Source organism: Fistularia commersonii, chromosome 31 (genome assembly GCF_037954325.1).
Source record: "Fistularia commersonii isolate RoL2024-O1a breed Wild chromosome 31, RoL_Fcom_v1.0, whole genome shotgun sequence".
Classification (NCBI taxonomy): domain Eukaryota; kingdom Metazoa; phylum Chordata; class Actinopteri; order Syngnathiformes; family Fistulariidae; genus Fistularia; species Fistularia commersonii.
This window is the reverse complement of record NC_141314.1, coordinates 9,940,446-9,960,686: the sequence shown is the minus strand read 5'-3', so window position 1 is coordinate 9,960,686 and position 20,241 is coordinate 9,940,446. Positions and strand designations below refer to the sequence as shown.

Genomic DNA, 20,241 nt, shown 5'->3' with positions numbered 1-20,241 from the left:
CCTGTAATACCCATCGTGGGATCGATAAAGTGTATGTTATCTGCAAACTGAACATCAGTTTAGATCAGAGGATCCAAGAGGTCATTTGTCTGAATAGATCCTTCAAACTCAAGCTGATCTATCAAAAAGTTTGTATTCCACAGCCACACACAAGCAGGCATGCAAATTGTTTTCAGGAACCATATAACTCAATGAAAAGCAGCTAACTTTATGTATTTGAGGGGAAAACAATTGTTTTCTAAATTTGGTTTCCCTGGAGTTGAAGTAGGAGTTGGCCAGAGGAGCTGCAGGTCACGTGACTCGAGCGCTCCCTTCACTCTTCATGGGAGCCGAGACACGCAACACTTCCACGGAGTGAAACGTTTTTGTTGTTTATTCATTACTTTTTTGGGGGTTTGAGAAACAACAACAAACCCTCGCCAGCATGGCAGAGCTGAGTTTCGTGATATCCATGTCGGTGATGACCCTGTTTTGGGGGATTGTCGGCGGGGTGGTGCCCTGGTTTATCCCAAAGGGACCCAACAGGGGGTGAGTTTGCTAGCTTAACTAGCTTTCGGGTTAGCTTTAAAAGTGTTTGTTTTTCCTTGTACCGCCTTAAAAAAAAAAAAAAACATAAATAAACTCCAGTTACATTGTCTCCGATTTAGATTATTGTATGTATTATTTCACGTTACCATTCAACTGAACGAAGAATACGTCAGTGAATTACTCTGAAGTTAGTAAAAGTTAATGCTAACTAACGAAGCTAACCCGGCAGTCGGCTCCCCGAGTTTCTCTCCCTGAAAGTTTTATTTCCTCATGTTTTGACTTTTCTACACATTGGAGCTCACAACCTAAAACAACTTAAAAAGAAAAAGGAAATATAGCAAATGGAAAATATGCGCACAGTAACTTCCCGTTCTCGGATATATATGTGAAATCACATGATCACAAGATCCAGAGAGAAAACTATTTAAAGTACACAGAGTGTGTTTTCAATGTTGCGTGTTTTCCACAGTGTGATCGTCACTATGTTGGTGTTAACGGCAGTTTGCTGCTACCTGTTGTAAGTATGAACTTCAGGATTTATCTGATATTTCCTGATTATGTTTCACAAATCAGTAATATAAGTTGCGTTTGGACAGTATCCCTGTGAGGTCAAGAGAGGATGGAAAAAGTCGTACTATGTACTGTACTGTTTTGATACTTCCCTAAAATGACCTCTACTAATATTGAACTCTGTAATCGGCTTTTTTTTTGCCCTGCACACTTGCAAAATAATAAAAAAAAAAGTTATAAATTTTTTTTTCAAGGTCAATTCTATGATATAGGGTCTTCTGACACCCGACAACCAGGCTGTGGATTTTTGTTTTTTGCTGCTACAGGAATCACATAAAAATATCCTTCTGCACAACTATCTCCACGCTCATCCAAGCAATATTTCTATTTATACATTCTCCAGGACACCTTACCTATTAGCATTTTTTACTACCCACATCGTGTTCACTTATTCTACTATCACTCCCTACTCAAGGCACTTCTTTTAATCCCTCTTTTATTTCCTTTTTAAAATATTTTTATGTTTTGTGTTCTAGTGTGCATATTGTACATAGTCTCTTCATTTGGTGTCTGTATCCTTATTTGCATATTCTTCCATGATCACTGTTTGCACACTTTTTCTACCCCGTCGTGGAATCAATAAAATCCGTCTTGAATAAATAAATCATTACGCGGTGCATCGGGTTGCAATTGTACACCTGGTATCTCGTTGCTCTCCACAGGCTTATCTATGGGAGTTTGTTTCACTAATAAAAACACAAAGGCATGTGGAAATGTGTTTTTTAGTTGTGCGAAATCAGAAATAATGTAATTATCCCTGAGGGGTGATCGTCGATGATAACGATTGTCAAATCCTCTGTTCCCCAGCTGGCTCATAGCCATTCTGGCCCAGCTGAACCCGCTGATGGGGCCTTCTCTGTCCACTGAAACCATCTGGTACTTGAGGTATCACTGGCCTTAATTCCCACCTGGTGTCCTGGTTGCGCAGGTAAACCTTTCGACGTATTGTCGATACGTTTCCCCTTCCGCTGGAAATGCCGATACCAACTGATTCTGTCCGACCAGGGAAACGGGGGACCCCGCTGCACCCCCGCTGCACGCCGGTGGAGCCGTAGCTCTTCACTTCACACGGACGTCATTCCTTCACAGTTGCCTTCAAATCGCAGATCCTAAACTGACGCCCACAGCGGTGCCTGGACAGAGGACGATCTGAAAAATCTTTCTTTATGTGCTTTAACTAATTTATAAAAGTGCTAACTCTGATGCCCTTTATATTCTGTATATTGTGTTTAAAGCTTTTGTTGATATAAATGACTTTGCCATCAATGAATTATGTAGCACGTTTCATGTTTTGACTCCTTTTCCGATCGAAGTGATGGATCTGAACCGCAGTGTTGAGAAGCAGTGAATCTAAATCTTTCCTCATCTCATGACCTTTTGGTTCACTTTCACAACTACAAAATGAATTACAAGCTTCTTTTATTCCCATCTCACCGACTCATTAATCCTATCGGTATTTTGCGCTTTAAAATTCCTTTTAGCAGATCATTAACTTGTCCAGTTGTGAAGGGATTTCTGTGAGACGAAACGCGCACTTTTCCCTCCCGCTTTCCGTAGCGGCGGCTGCAGACGTTGGCAACATGGCGGCCTCCGATGTCCACGTCCGAATCTGCGAACAAGAAATCCTGAAATACGACTTGGAAATCAAGGCTCTGATCCAGGTGCGAATGTTTCCCCGGTAAGGTTTCTTGGCGCCGCCCAGCCGTCCGACCTCGTCCTCCCGGGTCAAAGCTGTCCGCGTCTCCTGACGTCCCCGGAAGAAGCGGCTCTGCAAACCCGGCGGACTGTCAAGTCTCATTTCCAGAAATTGGAAACCAGATTTAACCAGATAGAAGAAAGTTTTAAACACGTTGGAAGCACTGATATGCACTTTGGATCATGGAGAGCGTCAATAAATTGCAGACATTAGACTTTTGGCCCAGCCTGTGATTTTGCATTAAAAAGCAAACAGAATATTACAATCTTTATTGATAGTTTTTGGGCAATTCTCTTGAAAATGAAACGCAACAGTCTTGAAAACCTGCCACCCCCTTTTTAATCATATATCAAAATTAAAATACAAACTTTAAATGTGAATGAGTTAATATCGTCCTCCTGTATTACATTCACACAGCGATGGGTCAGAGCTTCCATGCAAGGCAGGAACCAGGTCTTCCCCAGGAACCGGGAGTTGAACCTGCAACCCTGCGATCAGAGAGACGCCCGTTCTGCCACAGCGGCTCCACGGAGACGGTGACAACGCAAATCACAGAATAATAATATTAAAAAGTTCTCCCTCTTGTTTCCGAAGGACATCGGCGAGTGTGCCGGCCCTCAAATTCAGCTGAATGAACTCAACGCAGGTGTGAAAAAGTGTTTCCACAATCTGCGGCTGCGTATTCAGGTGAGGAGCAATGTTCCGTTCAAAATTGTCCGTGCGTCCGCAAATTAATTTCACGGCCGGAAATCGGCTTTGCCCGCTTTGTCACATTGACAGGATTTTGAACAACTGGCCATGGAGCAAGACCGGGAGTCGCAGAAGCAGGCCTTGATGGCTCAGGTGGAGGGACACAGGAAGCAGATGCTCAGGTGATGGTTTTTAGATGATTATCTGCCGACCCGTGTGAATGCCGAGCATTGTGTCGTCCGACACCTATTTGGGATCCAACTACCGAACCGGTCGAGTGAGCGGATTATCCGCCGTTCCGGCCGAAACCCCCGGGGTTCCCAGCTGACTCGCATCTTTGCCATATTTTCTACTCTGATTATTACAACACTTTCATCCGGGCACATCAAGAGTCAAGATTTTGGAATTGTCATTGTGCAGGCACGGTGAGATTTTGCAACGAGAGCTCCCGGCTCGGATTGTGTCCAGGTTTTTGATAAAAATCAAAATAAATGGACAGACAAGTTATGCATTTGGTGCGTAGTTATATAAATGATGCGGCTGGTATGAGGGATGATATGAATATGGCTGCGTTTCAAGTCAAATGAGAAGATAAGCAGCCCGAAAGTCAAAATAATGGGTGTGCAGATTTAACCGATTTTTATTTTTTACAATCATTGTTCAAAGCTCACCAAAACAACAATAAGACTTGAAGGTTTACCAGACGTGTTAAACGACTGATCACATACCTGTCAGTCACAGAGAGGCGAGGGATCGGCCGGTAACTTTTCCCGTCAATAATAATAGTCAGTATTTTGAGCTGAGATGATTGACCGAGCCCGTACTTGCAGTCTGTAAGAATGTCTCTATCTCTAAGTTCCTGGTTTATCTTATCTGCCTGCTTAAGACAAGCTGGATTCAACAGCTGCTACTTAAGATCTGATAAAATTGGGGAAATGTCCCCTCAAGTATCAGGGTGGAAGTCGTCTCTGGGAGCTTATCATCGTCCAAATTGTCAAATTTAGGAATGTTTTCTCGCATCACCTCAAACGTGTGAGTATTTAGAATAAAGATAAAACACGGAGGAGGAACAGAAGCGAACAGAACAGACCATGGAGATGGAAAAACCTGCGGAACAAATGCAGCTCCATCCAGGCCGGGTTCAGTGAGAATCATCGTTCATGCCGGGAACATCCATCCATCCATCCATCCATCCATCCATCCATCCATCCATCTTCTGCCTCTTACCCGTGTTGGGCTCTCCGGGGCGGCACCTGAAGCAGAGAAACCCAGACCTCCTTCTCCCCGCCCACTGGGTCCAGTTCCTCTGAGGGAATCCCTAGGCGTTCCCAGTCCAGTGTCTCCCTTCCTCTCCCTGGAACACCTCACCAGCGTCCAGGAGGCTTCCTGAACAGATGGAGGGTCCTCTGGTTAATATTATCCTGGATGGCAGAGCTTCTCACCCCGGCTCTAACGGAGATCCCAGACACCCAGAGAAAAACTACTCCGAGGCTGTTCGGGCCCCTCAGGGACCGGATCCTCTCAATGCTCTGGCCGCACCGAGGAATTCTGAAAGGAATCTGTGACCAGGCCGCGAACGATGAAAATTTTTTTCATCAGGAACACTTTTTTTTTTAATTGTTGTTAATATTTTTGTTCAGGGGGCGGTGCGGTGGCTAGCAGAGGTTAGCCACCCTGCTTCGATAACAATAAGGGGATCTTTCCACGTGGAGTTTGCATGTTCTACCCTAGTCTGCGCAGGTTTCCTCCAGGTTCTCCGGTTTCCTCCCACAGTCCAAAAACATGCAGGTTAATTGGGAAAAATTGCCTGGAATGAGTGAGTGAGTGGTTTCTTGGGGTTGGTTGATTGGCGCCTGACGATAGCTGGGATAGGCTCCTGCGACCCCGAGTTCAGGATTAGCGGCGATGGATGGATGGATGGATGGATGGATGGATGGATTGATTGATTGATTTTGGTTCAGGTCAGACGAGCTCCAGTTTCGTTAAAGGTAAATCTGTGACCCCTTCTTTGACAGAAGTGCGTGAAGGTTGAGATGTTTCTCCACGGCTGTCTCTGCAGCAACCAGACGGCTTGGAGGAAAGCCAACCTGGCTAGCAAACTGTCCATCGACAATGCGGAGAAGCAGTCGCTCCTCAGCGGGGCGGACGGCGCCGCCAGGCAGAGGTGGGGCGACAGTTTACAAGAAGGAGCCAAACCTGAGCGTTCCCGTTTTTTGCTTGAAACGCGTCTAATTCCCCAGAATGCGTTTCTCCCAGGAAGATGACCAAAGAGGGCCTGGCCCAGACCAGCAGCGACATCACGGAGAACCTGATGAGCATCAGCAGGATGATGGCCCAGCAGGTGCAGCAGAGCGAGGAGACCATGACATCGCTCGGTGGGTTTGCGGTCGCAGCGGGAAGGCCTTCGCCACCGAGCAGGTTGAACGGGTTCTGACACCTGGTTTGAGAATTATCTGCCGCCTGGTTTTTATTCAAACATAGAAAATGTGGAAACTGGAACCAGAGATGAATTCATCAGAGGAGAGAAATGTAGTAATTAGAATTATTGATATTTATTTCAACATATGTTTTTATTCAAACATAGAAAAGCGGAAACCGGAACCAGGGATGCCTGAAATGGGAGGGGAAATTTGTAGTAATTGGAAGTATTAACATTTATTTCAACACTTACCGTAACTTCTGGACTATTGAGCGTACCTGAATATGAACAGCAAAGGCTAAAAATAAACAGCATGTTTGTGAAAAGGGATTTTTGTCGGAGAGAATCTAGGAATACATCACATCATAAGCTAACGTAATTTAGAATTTAAAAAAAAAAATCCATATTTTTAGTGGACTTCATAGTGTCGGAATTAAACGGCCTCAGAATTTCAGGGTACTTTTGTCGTCTTAGGCTAAATGTTTTGCCGTCATGGAGATTGTTATTCACCCCCCCCCCCAAAAAATCCATAAATTAGCTGAGTCATTGTTTAAGTTGGAGTGTTGAAAGCGTGTGGAAAAAGAATAAGAAAAACTTAATTTTTTTCCTGAGGGGCAATTTTGGGGCACATGGGGATCAAGAGAAAAGTTAAAATAAATCTAAATTAAAGAAATGAAAAGAAAAAAAGGGAAATATATATAAAAAAATTACAAAAATTACAAAATTGTCCAAATTACTGCTACAAAGTAGCGGCTTATAGTCTGGAAATTATGGTATTTCAACACTTGTTTTTATTCAATCATAGAAAAGCATAAAGTGGAAACAAGGGATAAACGATGTGAGGGGGAGATTTGCAGTTAACATTTATTTCAACACTCAGCGTGCATATTTGAATGACTAAAAATCCTTCCGGACATAAAACTCACCTTTTTCCTCCCGTGAGAAAAATGAAAGAGGTTTTTCTTTTGTCCGTCTCCAGCGACCTCCTCCAGGACCATCCAGGAGACCAACGAGGAATTCAAGACCATGACGGGGACCATCCAGCTCGGCAGGAAGCTCATCACCAAGTACAACCGGAGGGAGCTGACGGATAAACTGCTCATCTTCCTGGCGCTGGCCCTCTTCCTCGCCACCGTCCTCTACATCCTCAAAAAGCGACTGTTCCCGTTCCTCTGACGAGCGCCGGCCGTCGGCGGGCGCCTGGGATCCGAGCCATTCCGAATGCTGCATGTCCAATCGCGCGCGCACAGAGTTACTCCCCCCCGTGGGAGGGGAAGCAGCCGATGCCCGACTGCGAGGCCGCCGAGGATGAGTATTGAAAAGTTAAAACTAGTCACGTGCCAATTTCTATCAATAATGTGCCGCGTATAATCTGACACTGGCGGCCCAAACTCACATTTCACTGATTTGAAACAAGCCGGTGTAGAGAGAAATCCATATTTATTGACACGTATAAGATTTGTGGTAACGATCGCTATTTCATTTTCGGGTAATTTGTGTGGAATTCCGTTATTGGTAGCAAATCAAGTAATGCTTCTTGGGTGTAGCAATCTTTTATTGGCATCAGTGTCAGGATATTGTGATCAAGTTGTATTAGGTGTCACACGTGAGTTGGAGTTGAAAGAAAGTCAACGCGTCGACATTGACGTTGCAACAAAAGCGTCATAATTTTTACATTTCAGGTGAGTTTTTAAATTATTTCTGATCATTTGCTGTACAATCGGCGCGGCTTCCCGCTGCTTTATTATCATGCTGCTTGAAAGGAAAATAAATGCCTTAATTTTAGCGGTCCGAAGCCTAGCGCTTGATGTCCGGGCGGTCGGAGCGACGCCGCACGTTGGCACTCGGCTGAAAAACGACCTCCGCTGAGCGCGCTCAGTCTGGTTTCTCTCGGGCCGCGTCGCGGCGGCTCTGGCCCGCAGCAGAGCGGCGGTGGCAGCAATCACACTGGCAGAGACAGAAAAGCATGCATCCCTGTCTTTCTTCAGATAAGACCCGGAAAAGCAGATTATCCCGCCCGCTTCCCACTCCCTTTCCAGTGCGGGTGGAGGGCGAGGAGGGATATTTTTAGGTTTGTGCGGATTTGTTATCTGACGCTGCCTTTTCAGCACCTCACAGGAGAGCGTGACCAGAGGGGCTACGTGACCTTGCTACCCTCCCCTGCAATTTGCCCGCCATTGTTATTCCGCTAAATGCGGACACGAACGACCGTTACCCGTCGAATAAGTATGGGCCGCCGTTTTTGGCCGAGGGTCGCCGCCGCCGTGTGTTTGTCATATTTTAAATGAGATAAAGACAAGAGTGTGCACGGAGGGGCTGGAGAGACGTTTAAGCATCTCTTACTCGAGTAAAGTGGCGGCGGTTGTGCGAGGCCGCTTCCCCGGTCTGGTCGTATAACCGCGCACTTCAATGAGGCCTCTGGCTCTCTGTCGAGCAAATTACGCTATTCTCGCGTTGGCGTCAATCAAGTGTTTGACTTAGTGTGACGAAGAGTGCGTGGCTTTGTCGCGGGAGCGGAAACGACACGGCGAGGAGCGGCAAAGCGGCAGGGCGGCCTCACAAAGCCTTTTCATGTTCTTTAAACCGTCAAGCAGACGTGCACAGTTTTGAAAAGTCATATTGGGAGAAAAACGCTTTCAGAAAACCTCCCCTGAACTAGTTTCACTCACCAGTTATTCTATGATATTCAGAGGATTAATATAAAGTTAGATTAAAAAAAGGCAAGTCTATATATATATATTATATTACATTTGGATCTTCAGTTCTTTGTTCGGTGTGTTTGATTGTCAATTACCGAGTTTCTTGTAATACATGTTGGACAGAAGGTGCTCGATGGAAGAAATTTGTTTTTGTTCTTTTTTTTTAAAGATCCATCCTTTTCTAAAATACACTTCTTCTTATAAAGCACAACCTTTTTTTTAAATCCAGTTTAGGTACAATACATGGGGTTCAGTCTATAAATACACACGTACTATAAATACGGCTTAAACACAATCCAATTTATACACATGACCTTTATTATTCTAAATAGTTTTAATATTTGTCCCGCAGACCACAAGTGAAAATGTTTCATTTTGGCTAAAGGTCACACTCACGGCTGTTTTTGTCCCCAGCAGCTTCCACAGACACACACACACACACACACACGTATGACAGCAGGCCGTAAACTGTGTAAACTTCTAAAAACCCTTTAGTCTTGTTTGCGCTCGGTGAGGGAAGTCTTATTAAAGCCTCTTGAACATTTTAAGCAGACACAAACCACACAGCGCCACGCTTTACATGGAACACCACTTCACCCAGTTTGTGACCTTGTGGGGGAAATACATCATCTACGGCCGCAGCCTGTCATAAAACATAAATAACCGACATAAATTAATCATAACTCAGTTTAGACCTGCGCTTTTTGGTATTTCAGATTAGTTTCTTTGTGATCGACCAATAATCCCAGAAATGATGAATCATCATTTTTATAATATAAATAATTGTAATGACTATTACTATTATTATTATGATAACTGTTGTTATAATTATAACTATTAAATATTTGACCATCTAATTTATTATTATGTATTTAACATCATTTTTATTATTATTGGTGGTATTGCTGTTACAGCTATTAAATATGTAATATAATAATTATGATTACATTTCCAATCATCAAATGTATGATTATTATAGTTATTATTATTATTATTATTATGTTCATTATTATTATTGTTATTATTATTATTATTATTATTATTAAGGGAGGTTTTCTTGAGACAAACACGATACTTGTGGCTGCGGCTGGGATACATTTCCTTGTGATTTATATATTCTTAGACATGATTTTAAGCTCTGATGCAACGAAACTCAAATTAAATTCGAGTTGAAAGAAAAGGGGGACAAAAGAGAACGTTTAGCGAAAGTTAATAAATCATTAAATACGAAAAAATTTAAACGAACCCCGTAAAATCTTGACACGTCTGTGTGTGTGTGTGTGTGTGTGTGTGTGTGTGTGTGTGTGTGTGTGTGTGTGTGTGTGTGTGTGTGTGTGTGTGTGTGTGTGTGTGTGTGTGTGTGTGTGCATTGAACGCCTCTTGGACACACACACACCTTTTCTTCTACCACGTCCTGATGCCGTGTAACGACCCCACGCCGTTCCCGGGTGGGAAGGTGTTCTGGACGGCGCCGAGCTCCCCGACCCCGAAGTTCACGTAGGCCCCCGGTGCGGGGGGCCCCTGCGGCGGGCCCGGCGCGGGGGCCGCCGGGTAGCTGCAGGCGTAGTTCGTGTTGCATCCCGGGCTGGGGTAGTTGCTGAAAGCCGGGTAGTTGTTGTAGGTGAAGTGGTTGAGGTGCCCCACGCCGTAGGCTGGGCTGTAGGACGCCGCGTCCCCCGCCACGCACGGCTTGCCGTCCCGCACCAGCACCGGCACCGACACCCGCCGCGGCGGAGGCGGCTGCAGGGACACCATCTCCAGGCTCTGGTCCTGCCGCTGCCGCTTGCACTTGTACCTCCGGTTCTGGAACCAGATCTTCACCTGGGTCGGGCTGAGCTTGAGCGCCCCGGCCAGGTGGTCCCGCTCCGGGGCGGACAGGTAGCGCTGCTGCTTGAAGCGCCGCTCCAGCTCGAACACCTGCGCCTGGGAGAACAGCACCCGCGGCTTCCGGCGCCGGCGCGCCTTCGGACGCTCCGGCCCGTCGGCCTTCACCTCCGCCGGCTGCGGGCCCGGGCTGAACGCCGCTGCTCCGCGGGGAACCGAGGCCATGTGAGGGGGAGAAGGAGGAACGCCTTTTCAAAGTATGTCGGCAATTATGCTGCATTTTTCTTTTGTTTTTTGTTTTTTTTAAATCATTCCGATCGCGATTTGAAATTAGCTGTATGTGCGCCAAAATGGAAAATAAATAAAGGGAACACTTAAACAGTCAATCAAACCGTCCACTTGGAAAGCGACGCTGATTCATTTTGACTTGTTTTAAAGATATAATATCCAAAATCTACATCTCCGTTGGTTCATACATTTGATTTCCAAATGATCATTTTTGTGTGATTTTGCTGTCAACGCATTCAACTATGTAAATAACAAAATATCTAAGAATATTTCATTTATTCAATTAGTATTCCCTTTATTTTTTTGAGCAGTGTAGAAATGTCACCATTCATAATGTATTATTTTTGGTAACGCCATACAGACTCGGACGTTTTTATTGCCATCGTGCAAAGCAAGCAATATTTTGTTATTTTTTTAATCTTTTTTTCCTGAACACCTGAATCGGATTTTAATAGAAATGTGCATTTTTTTAGGTGGAAAATCAATGGAAAGGAAGGCCTCGATCGGGTTCTGCTTCCCCCCCTGCAGAGGCTCACCTTTCCCGTGCTTCCCCTCCGGATGCTCGTCCTTCCCGGAGGTCATCTCCGCGGCCGACCTACCGAAGAAGGCGGAGGCGAAGTGCAGCGCGGCGGCCCTGGCGCTCCGGTCCTCCGGCGCCTCCTCCCCGAACAGCGAGGCCGCGGACGGCGCCTCCCGATGCGGCTCCTGCTTCAGGCGGGCCAGCATGCAGGAGGAGGAGGAGGAGGAGATGGAGGTGGACGAGGCGGAGGAGGTGATGGGCGCCGCGCAGCAGTCCATCCGGGGAGACGCGTCCAGGGAGGACACCATCACCCCATCACCGTGCTCCAGGTTGAGGATGTCCTTCACGGAGAAGGGCGTGGAGGTGCTGGGGCTGGGGAACATGGCCACGATCTCCACCAGCTCTCAGCCTGTCATGGGGAGTCAACCGGCGGGGGGAGACGTCAGCAGCCGCCCGCCTTCCCGCTGGTGTTTACTGGACTCAAGTGGTGGTTCGGCGAGCCAGACGGTGGCTTAGTGAAGCCTCTCTCTCTCTCTCTCTCTCTCTGTTTCACACACACACACACACACACACACCCTCCCCTGGTGACGCGTTGAGGAGTCAGGAGTTGGAAAAGAGCCACTGGACCCTATGTATGGAGCAACACACACACACACGCATGCACACACACACATGCATGCTAAACGAGCACACGCACACAGAGGTGCACGCAGGGCCCGGCCCGCTGGTCCTGCAGGGATGGTAATAGTCGGTCCACTTTTTGCACAACTGGATAAATCCTGTTTTATTATTTTCTGTATTTCATATTTGAAACATACGGATAGTATCATTTTATATTACATGGAACCCCACCCTCCCCTACACACACACACACACACACACACACACACACACACACACACACACACACACACACACACACACACACACACAGAGTATTCGCTCTGGTGAATGTAAAACAATACACGATTAAACAAAACCAATCATCCGAAATGTCCAGTACGGATCAGCGAAATTCAGATTTTAGAATCAAAGTGACTAGTCATGACACTGGCTGCTTCACAGTATTTGTTTTTGTTTTTTAGAATTATATTTACAACATTTATCCCCGAGAAAACACATATTGCATGTAGTAACACTGACTCACACATTATATTATATTATATGTTATGTTATATTATTTTTCTATTATTTTAGACTTAAATTATGTGATATAAGATCCTATGACGTATGATACATTGTATTATCATTAACTTTATTTTTAGACCATAATTATTATTATATCATAATGTGACTTTTTTTAATCATATTGTATTGTATCATTATACACTTAGGTATCAGAAAACTTGATAATCTTTAAATCATGCTTGTGAAACAGTGTAAACAGGGACAGTTTAAACAACCTAATATCAGAATTCATCACCTTATATGAACGGGCGGAGTGAAATGAGATGGGCGGGTGTTCATAGGATTTAAGTGCGGTAACGTCAACGTTACATTTGTGTATTTAAATACTTCACACACACACACACACGCAGACCCCATCATCTGCTGGGTGAATACGGCCCGCTGTGCAGAGACTAATTCATTATTTAGTTAATTGGAAAAATCTGACAAGGATGATGTGATAGGATGTGCAGGCGCGAACAGTGTGTGTATGTGTGTGTGTGTGTCCGGGTTGGGGGGAAGTTGAGCAGACCAGGAGCAGACAAAGGCTTCGGTGGCCCCGAACACGGAACCTGAAACCAGGAGCGACGCGCTGTGCTGTCTGCGCCCGAGAGAGCCCTGGTGCCACTGTCTGCGTTATCAGGACGCGATAACAGACCACAACAAACCTGCACACACACACATACATGCATGCACGCGCGCGCACACGCACGCTCCCACCCACGCCGCAGGCCTTAGTTATCAGGAAAAAAAAAGTGCCATGAGTGACACCCGCTTCTCAGCAGCCCTAAAAGTATTGCGCAAAATTTTCCCTTTTTTCCTGTTCCACACACACACACACACACACACACACACACACCCTCGTATGTAACGCTGTCCGTCAAAAAAAGCAGATATTTGTCTTTTTTTCCCCTCGTGAACAATCACAAAGAATAAATCACGCCGATGGGCGGCAGTAAAAAAAAAAAAACAGGCGGACAAGGCCGCGCGTCACGGCCGCGTCGCGGTGCCAAAACCCACGGCTTCGGCGGCTCACGGAGCGCACGGAGACGCTCCGCCGGAGACAGACAGCATTATCGTTTGTTTTATCTCCTGCGTGGAGCCCAGCCGCGGGGGGAAAGGGGGCCCAGCGCCTCCGCCTGGGACCGTGTTTATAGTTGGAGAGAGTATTTGCGCGCCGGGCAGCTGATGGATGGCGTGGGGGTGGAGGGGTGGAGAGGTGTGTGTGTGTGTGTGTGTGTGTGTGTGTGTGTGTGTGTGTGGGTGGGTGGGTGGGGGGGGGTCTTTTACGTCCTGTCCTGCAAGAATTGGAGAAATAAAGTAAACTCGGGTGGAAGCCGGGAGGGGGTTAGTTTCCATCGTGATTGATTCCCACGCAGCTTTTGCGCCATTGAGAAAAGAGACGCGCGGATCCCGGTGAAGTGACCCGGTGAATCGGTGTCCGCCGGCTGGGAATCGTGCGCCGCGGGTCTGGCATGTGTTTCCCGGCCCCTGACGCTCCGTCCGGCCGCCAGCAGCAGCCCTTTGACCCGGCTCTCCGCGGCGCGTCTCCGGCGCAGATAAACGGCCAGATAAGGCCGCTTAAAAACTTCCGCTGCGGCAAAGGCGCGGGTATTTTGAGGGATGCGTGTCGGAGTACCCATTCTCAATGTGTGTGTGCGTGTGTGTGTGTGTGTGCGTGTGTGTGTGTGTGTGCAGAACCGACCCCCACCTCGGAGAGGCCTGCAGGCCTGCGGGTGATTTAGCAGCACTAACGGTTTAGTAATGGCGCTAATGAAGTCATCTGGACGTAATCCTGCAAGGAATGACATTGCACACATTTCACACGCTGCGGACACACACCTGTGGACACACACACACACACACACACACACACACACACGATTTGCACTGTAGTTTTTTGGTGTTTTTGCATCTGAATGCAAGGATGTCAGGAAAGTAATCGGATTCCTGCCGTAGATGAAGTGGACAGTCGGGTGGAATAGATCAGATGGTGTTATAAGCCTGATTTTAAAACCGGTTCATAAATTAATATTGACATATAACATATTAATAACGACAACAATAATAATAATAACAATAATATATCATTACATTCTGTCACTTTTATTTCTCTAATTTTACCCCCTTTTTCACTGATAGTCTTTTTATTGTTTTTTTTTTAATCTGTATTTTGTGTAAATCCATTTGAGTGTATGATGTCTTTGATTCCAGAGTAAGGTACCTTGAATAAAATGTTATTGTTATTATTACAGTATATTGTAATATACCGTAATACCAGTAATAATGTTATTTATAATCATTAAAATAATACGTTTTATCTAAGGCTCTTTATGACACAGTCAAGAGCACCTCACAGACTCTTTGCAAAATTATAAATATATTTTAAGCTAAATTTAAAATTATAAATGCTAATTACAACATAATAGCAACGTCAATAATATATAGTAAGTAATGATAATAGTAATGATGAACTATTATCATGATGATGATTATTACTACTTTTTTATTTTATTTTATATCTATATATAATCCTGGAGGGAACAGCCCTAAAGATAATTATGTTATTATTTAATACACACTCATATATGTATATATATATATATATATATATATATATATATATATATATATATATATATAGTATTATTAAATAATAATTTTATTTTTAATTTCATAATAATTTTGGATATGTAACAATGTTTTTTTTTTGTTTGTTTTTTTGTTTTTTTTAATTGCTATTTGCCTGTTTAGTCTTCACAAGTGGCCTCAAAGGGCGAAACACCAAAGATATCAATGGAAACCAAACCTAACATGCATCTTTAAAACCCATCTTTGGCAGGAGAAAGATGCAGCTGGTGTGGAGGACCTCCTGGATCCCTGCACCCAGGAGAGCGTCAGGAACAACGATTGCAACGATAATAGCAACATCTGCAAATGGTACCTGGAAGAGATGATAAATGACCAGTTCCACCTAAAGACAGGTAAAAGGAAACTGTTTGTGTTTTGCTATCAATCTTCTCTCCCATTCAGGCTCACTGAGCCCAGTTTGTATTGCATTTAAAAAAAAAAAAAAAAAAGCAAAGCAGCCGCCCCGCGTGAACCAGAGACGCTGTCGTCACCACAGTTATGAGCAGCTATTATCTCTCACTTAAAAGCCCCTGTATTAACCTGTGGATTCCGTGGTGTAAACAGGCGGCCGGAGAGTTTGCTGTGAGCTCACAGGAGACAGTCCATTCAGTGCCGAGCTATTCGAGGAAGGCAGACCTCTCAGGGATCATTATCTTGACAAATATCTGTCCCGAGCATGTACCTGCAGACGGGGCGAAGGCCGCGGGAGCGAGTGGTGAGCTTATCGCTCCCCTACCTAACAGATTATAGAATTATAGATGTAGATAGAGGAGACCCCACAAACAGTTTGAAGTCCTTCATTTGTAAAAAAGAAAAATTCAAAAAAGGGTCTGAATTCAAGATTTACCCATCAGTGCGTGCACAGTGAGAATAATTCCCACGAGTGTTTGGATAACACATAAAAAGAAAGAAGGGACTTCATCCGAATAAAAGCTGTTAAGCATTCATGTAGTTTGTCCTTGGATTATTTGAAGTTTCATCAATTTTGTTGACAATCGCTGGACGTCAAAGACGAATGGGTTTCGGAAAAACATCTTTTGATTTTTCACCGAAATACACATTCAGTTCCTCCTCAGTCCTAACGTGCCATAACTGGGGAAAAAAAACATCTCATTTGAGTTTGAAATGTTTCCCGTCCCGAATTTCCGCCGCGATCCTCGCGTCTCCTCCTCCTCTGTCCGCTCCTCAGCCCCTCCGGGTAAATCTGCTTTTAGTCCCAGATCATCATTTAGCGTCTCCATCTCACCCGGTAGGGCGGGCGTTTTGATCCCCCGGCTCCTCCCGTCTGCGAGCGGCAGCGCCCTCGAGCAAGGCACGCCAACTCCCAGTCGCACCGGACGACCTCGCGCGGCCTTTTTCAAATCATACCAGCCACGCTAGTGAGATCCGTCGAATTCGGATCTGGATTTCTGCTCATTTGGAGAAAAGTCCTCGGTTGAAAAGCCCCGGGTGGAAGTTCGGGGAACACGCGCCCGCCACGGGGATTTGCTCCGCTGTGTCGTTTTAATGAGCTTTTTGTCGTCCCGTGTCCCCTTGCGACAAAAGGTCACTCACCGCTCGGCTCGCCGGGTCATGCGTTGCACGATATCGTCGTAATCGTAAACCCTCGCTCATCCGGAGCCAGGTTTGAAACGCCCCCCCCCCCCTTGGCGGCCTTGTCAAGCGCCATCTGTCCATGCATCATTTGTCTTGTCATTGGCGGAGGGGGCGACGTCCCCTTCATCTTCTCGCGCTGCTCTGCCTCGGCCCACACACTCCCCAGGTCGTGTTCAGAGGTCTGGCAAGGCTTCATACGTTCCTCCTCCGGGTTCAAGGTGACGCGAAGGCCCCGGGGTGCGTGAGATTACGGCTTTCCCCCGTGCACCTGTTTTAGTTTTGTCTACATGGCTCCGCAGATGAAGTTCCAGCCCGGGGGAACAAACGTGAGGCGCGGCAGCAGTAAGACATCTCACCTAGATTCCCCCAGCGGCTGCGGAAACTGATTTTCAGAAGGAAAAACCGAGTTTAAACATCCGTTGTCCGATCTGAGTCGAACGCGGACGATAAATGCGACTCCCGCGGTGAAAGAACGCCACATGTGGATGAGGCTCTCCCGCTAATTATCGGATATTGCATGCCACCTGGTGGTTTTCGGTGCCAGAACGAACCCCCCCCCCCCCGTTCCAGTTTCCCCCTGCAGTCGGCCGATGGGACGTGACTTCACGGCCGGAGAATGTGCTTTTGAGTGGAAATATATGTGCAGTCGCGAGCAGACGGGCGCCGAGCCGGGGCTTCTGGGGATCCGCGCTAATAAGAGTGAGTGCCATGAAGCGCAGATATTATCGAGATCCAGAACTCCCTCTTTATCCATCTTACTTTGTTTCTTTTTTTTTCTTTTAATTCTCTTCGCGCCGACAAACATGGCGGCGGTGAAGTCACCGGCGTGCTTGTCGGTGACGACTCCGCGGGCCCTTTGTTTATCTTCCGGACCACCTTTCCACATGATCTTACAACTTCGATAAGAAGCTTCGGTCTAGTCTGACCTATGTTTTATACCGCTTTTGAAATTGCATCACCGCATGGGTGTAACAAACACGTGTGTGTGTGTGAGACATCGGAGGGGGGGTGTCTGCGGCTGAAAGACGGCGTGCAGCTCACCACGCAGCCTGTTGCATGATCCGCCTGCATCCTCCTCGCTGCAAAGAGCCACCACAGGAGGGCAGTACCTCATTGTAACTTTCTCACATCCATTCCCACAAACTGTCTGTCTTTTTTCAGGTCGAGTGGGGGAGCGGGAGTAGTATTTAACACGAAATGCAAAAAAATAATTCAATGCTTCCTTAGAAGAATGCGAGCGTCGCCAACGTCTTCTCCTTTTTCGACTGTCAATCATCCAGGTATGAACGGCGGGAGCAGGATATACGGCGCGTCGCCCCCCTCCTGCCGTCACTTTATGGCCCCGGGTTCGAGCAGCCTTCCCGAGACCGTTTGCCGACTGCTCTTTTTTTCCATGCAATTGGAGTTGACCGAGAAATGAGGTAAGAGCTTTGCCAAAGGGCTAACAGACCGACATCCACCAACTTGTAATAAAGCTTGCCCAGGCAGCTTGATTACCACACTTGGCTCAATGGATAATTCATGCGGAGACAAAGGCGGTGTGGAAAGAGCGCTGGTCTCCGTGCACGTTTCTGGTCAAGGATGAGCCCTTTGCCATTTATCAGATCTGCACGCACACACATGCGGAAACGCACGCTCGTACTGTCGTGCGCGGCAGACGCCAGGGGGAACTCTGAGTCCTTGGCACGGCCCGAACGGCGACGAGCGCCGAAAACCCGCGGTAGAAAGTAAATTTGTGGGTGGTTTGTGTATCTGCGTGCCCGGGCTCACACACACAAAAACACATTGTTCACATACTAGGAGTCCACTTTCATCATTTTTAATTGTGTGGCAAATTCTACAGCATTCAAAGCATCAGTCATTGTGCCATCCTCTTGGCTCCGGCGCCGCGGCTCGACAAATCAGACGTCGCTCCCGTCCGAGAGCGCTCGATTATTTTCACGTGATGGCGGGGTTTCGGGAGCGTGCTCGTGAGGGCTCCGCAGCCGGCGGGACGGTCGCACACCCATGAATAGAGCGTTCACAGAGACGTTTGCTGCGACTGTTTCCCTGTGCCACTAAGTCACCTCTGCAGCCACTGAGCCCGTCTGTGTTTACGCGTGTGTGTGTGTGTGTGTGTGTGTGTGTCCTCGTCCCGTCTTTCCACACTGCCTGTCTCTCCGTCTCTAATGGGGACAGCATGAGAAGAGAGCTTGTGCTCCGTCTGGACCTTTCTAATTGCCCCTGCCACAGAGGCCCGATACAGCAAGTCACTGTGTTGCGAGCAGGTCAGGCATGTGTGTATGTGTGTGTGTGTGTGTGTGTGTGTGTGTGTGCATGTGAGAGAGAGAGAGAGAGACTTGGGAAGACAGAATCATCACTCAGGTGGTGCTCCCTTGGCTCGACCACACACATTCAGGCCCCGTATAGAGAACGCCATTCATTATAAATATCAGTCCTCCGGGAACGGCGCAGAAGATGCGGGAAGAGATACGAGGGTAGAAGAGAAGAGGGCAGGGTTGAGGTCATGAGCGCCGGACAGGTAGATATGTTTTTTTTTTTTTTTAGATATACAACAGTAAGTTCAACAGAGTCAAACTGTTCGGCGTTTAACCAACCAGAGAGACGGAAAAAGAGCGAGAGAGAGAGAGCGAGAGGGAGGGAGGGAGGGAGGGAGGGAGGGAGCGCCATGTACCCAAACACATATGTTCACCCACGTTTACATCCAAGCTCACAATCCTCCCGCGGCCCCGAGGCCCGACAAGCCACGTTGTGAAATCCACCCAGGGACAGGTTACAAAATCCTCTCTGTGGCATCTGCCAGGGAAGGCAGCTTCATGTTGACAGATGGGCACAGCATTCCTGGGCCCTGGGCCTCACCAGCACACTGCCAGGACTGGACTGAGGGAGCCATGGAGAGACTGAGGCATTTCTTTACACCTATGTGCTTAATTTCTGTGGCAACCTCGAGGCACGTACGACATGAGTTACATTCCCTAAATGCTGCTCCTTCAAACTGACACACAGGGCAGTGATGGATGTTACTCGGGAATGAATAGGGTAGTGATCGGTCAGGGATGTGTCTGGTCCAATTAAAAATGTACTTCTTTTCCATCATTTCCCAGGAATCAAAGAGACAATTATTCTTATCTTGTTTTATTCACACGTGGCCACGAGTCACGCCGGGGGTTTCGCCTCATAAGGCGGACTCTGTCGCACGCTGGTCCGGATATGTGATCTATGTCAAGATCGACCCCCCCCTCCCCCTCCCTCGACCTCCGCACCCGACGCCTCGCACCGCTTCCACGAGGATAGTGTTTTAAATGCTCAAGGTTGGTGGAATACCAGCGCGACCGCTGTGAGCCCCATCTCCATCCACCTTATCTACCACCGCTCGCCCACGCCGAAGCGGGTCGCCCTCATCCGGCCGAGTGCAGTCGCTCCGTCCGCGCGCGAATAAAAGCTCTGCACAAACCATGATTATATCTTTTCGGGAGCGATCGTACGTTTCACGTCAAAAACGCAGCCCCGTTCACGCAGCTCGCCGAGGGCGCAACATAGCCTTGGCATGAATTAAACGTAATAAATTTAATAACGGGATAAAACTGTGCCACCAACTTTTACATAGCGCCCG

At 46.9% G+C, this 20,241-nt stretch overlaps 3 protein-coding genes and 1 long non-coding RNA gene across 6 annotated transcripts; 2 read left to right on the top strand and 2 right to left on the bottom strand.

The window, feature by feature from the left end:
- The first annotated feature begins 308 nt into the window (after window positions 1–308).
- Window positions 309–2,368, top strand: atp6v0e1 (ATPase H+ transporting V0 subunit e1). Its single transcript, XM_086178567.1, has 4 exons — window positions 309–528; window positions 998–1,045; window positions 1,906–2,026; window positions 2,104–2,368. The coding sequence occupies exons 1-3, from the start codon at window positions 425–427 to the stop codon at window positions 1,997–1,999; spliced, it is 246 nt and encodes an 81-aa protein (XP_086034693.1). The 5' UTR covers window positions 309–424; the 3' UTR covers window positions 2,000–2,026; window positions 2,104–2,368.
- Window positions 2,369–2,554: 186 nt separating this feature from the next.
- Window positions 2,555–7,688, top strand: LOC147215856 (vesicle transport protein SEC20-like). 2 transcript variants are annotated; one of them, XM_086178565.1, is made up of 6 exons: window positions 2,555–2,759; window positions 3,389–3,481; window positions 3,575–3,666; window positions 5,544–5,648; window positions 5,741–5,859; window positions 6,883–7,688. In XM_086178565.1, exons 1-6 carry the CDS (start codon window positions 2,679–2,681, stop codon window positions 7,077–7,079), a joined length of 687 nt encoding a protein of 228 aa, XP_086034691.1. In that variant the 5' UTR covers window positions 2,555–2,678; the 3' UTR covers window positions 7,080–7,688. The 2 variants fall into 2 exon arrangements, with proteins under 2 accessions (XP_086034691.1, XP_086034692.1); XM_086178566.1 differs by having other exon boundaries at window positions 5,725–5,859.
- LOC147215857 (uncharacterized) lies at window positions 2,576–7,025 on the bottom strand. 2 transcript variants are annotated; one of them, XR_015109206.1, is made up of 4 exons: window positions 6,830–7,025; window positions 4,712–4,870; window positions 2,810–2,866; window positions 2,655–2,723 (listed from the first exon to the last, which is right to left on the bottom strand). It is a non-coding gene; the product is annotated as an uncharacterized LOC147215857 (long non-coding RNA). The 2 variants fall into 2 exon arrangements; XR_015109205.1 differs by lacking the exon at window positions 2,810–2,866 and having other exon boundaries at window positions 2,576–2,707.
- A 2,238-nt stretch (window positions 7,689–9,926) lies between the features above and the next one.
- nkx2-5 (NK2 homeobox 5) lies at window positions 9,927–11,726 on the bottom strand. Its single transcript, XM_086178564.1, has 2 exons — window positions 11,251–11,726; window positions 9,927–10,626 (listed from the first exon to the last, which is right to left on the bottom strand). Exons 1-2 carry the CDS (start codon window positions 11,615–11,617, stop codon window positions 10,007–10,009), a joined length of 987 nt encoding a protein of 328 aa, XP_086034690.1. The 5' UTR covers window positions 11,618–11,726; the 3' UTR covers window positions 9,927–10,006.
- Window positions 11,727–20,241: the final 8,515 nt, after the last annotated feature.

Excerpts from the sequence above, each read along its gene's own strand:
- atp6v0e1 (XM_086178567.1), top strand. The coding sequence starts at position 425 with ATGGCAGAGCTGAGTTTCGTGATATCCATGTCGGTGATGACCCTGTTT. Across the intron at positions 529-997 it reads CCAAAGGGACCCAACAGGGG|TGTGATCGTCACTATGTTGG; the intron begins GTGAGTTTGCTA and ends TGTTTTCCACAG. Across the intron at positions 1,046-1,905 it reads GCAGTTTGCTGCTACCTGTT|CTGGCTCATAGCCATTCTGG; the intron begins GTAAGTATGAAC and ends TCTGTTCCCCAG.
- LOC147215856 (XM_086178565.1), top strand. The coding sequence starts at position 2,679 with ATGGCGGCCTCCGATGTCCACGTCCGAATCTGCGAACAAGAAATCCTG. Across the intron at positions 5,649-5,740 it reads GACGGCGCCGCCAGGCAGAG|GAAGATGACCAAAGAGGGCC; the intron begins GTGGGGCGACAG and ends CGTTTCTCCCAG. Across the intron at positions 5,860-6,882 it reads GGAGACCATGACATCGCTCG|CGACCTCCTCCAGGACCATC; the intron begins GTGGGTTTGCGG and ends GTCCGTCTCCAG.
- nkx2-5 (XM_086178564.1), bottom strand. The coding sequence starts at position 11,617 with ATGTTCCCCAGCCCCAGCACCTCCACGCCCTTCTCCGTGAAGGACATC. Across the intron at positions 10,627-11,250 it reads GGAGGGGAAGCACGGGAAAG|CGGCGTTCAGCCCGGGCCCG; the intron begins GTGAGCCTCTGC and ends CCCGCGGAGCAG.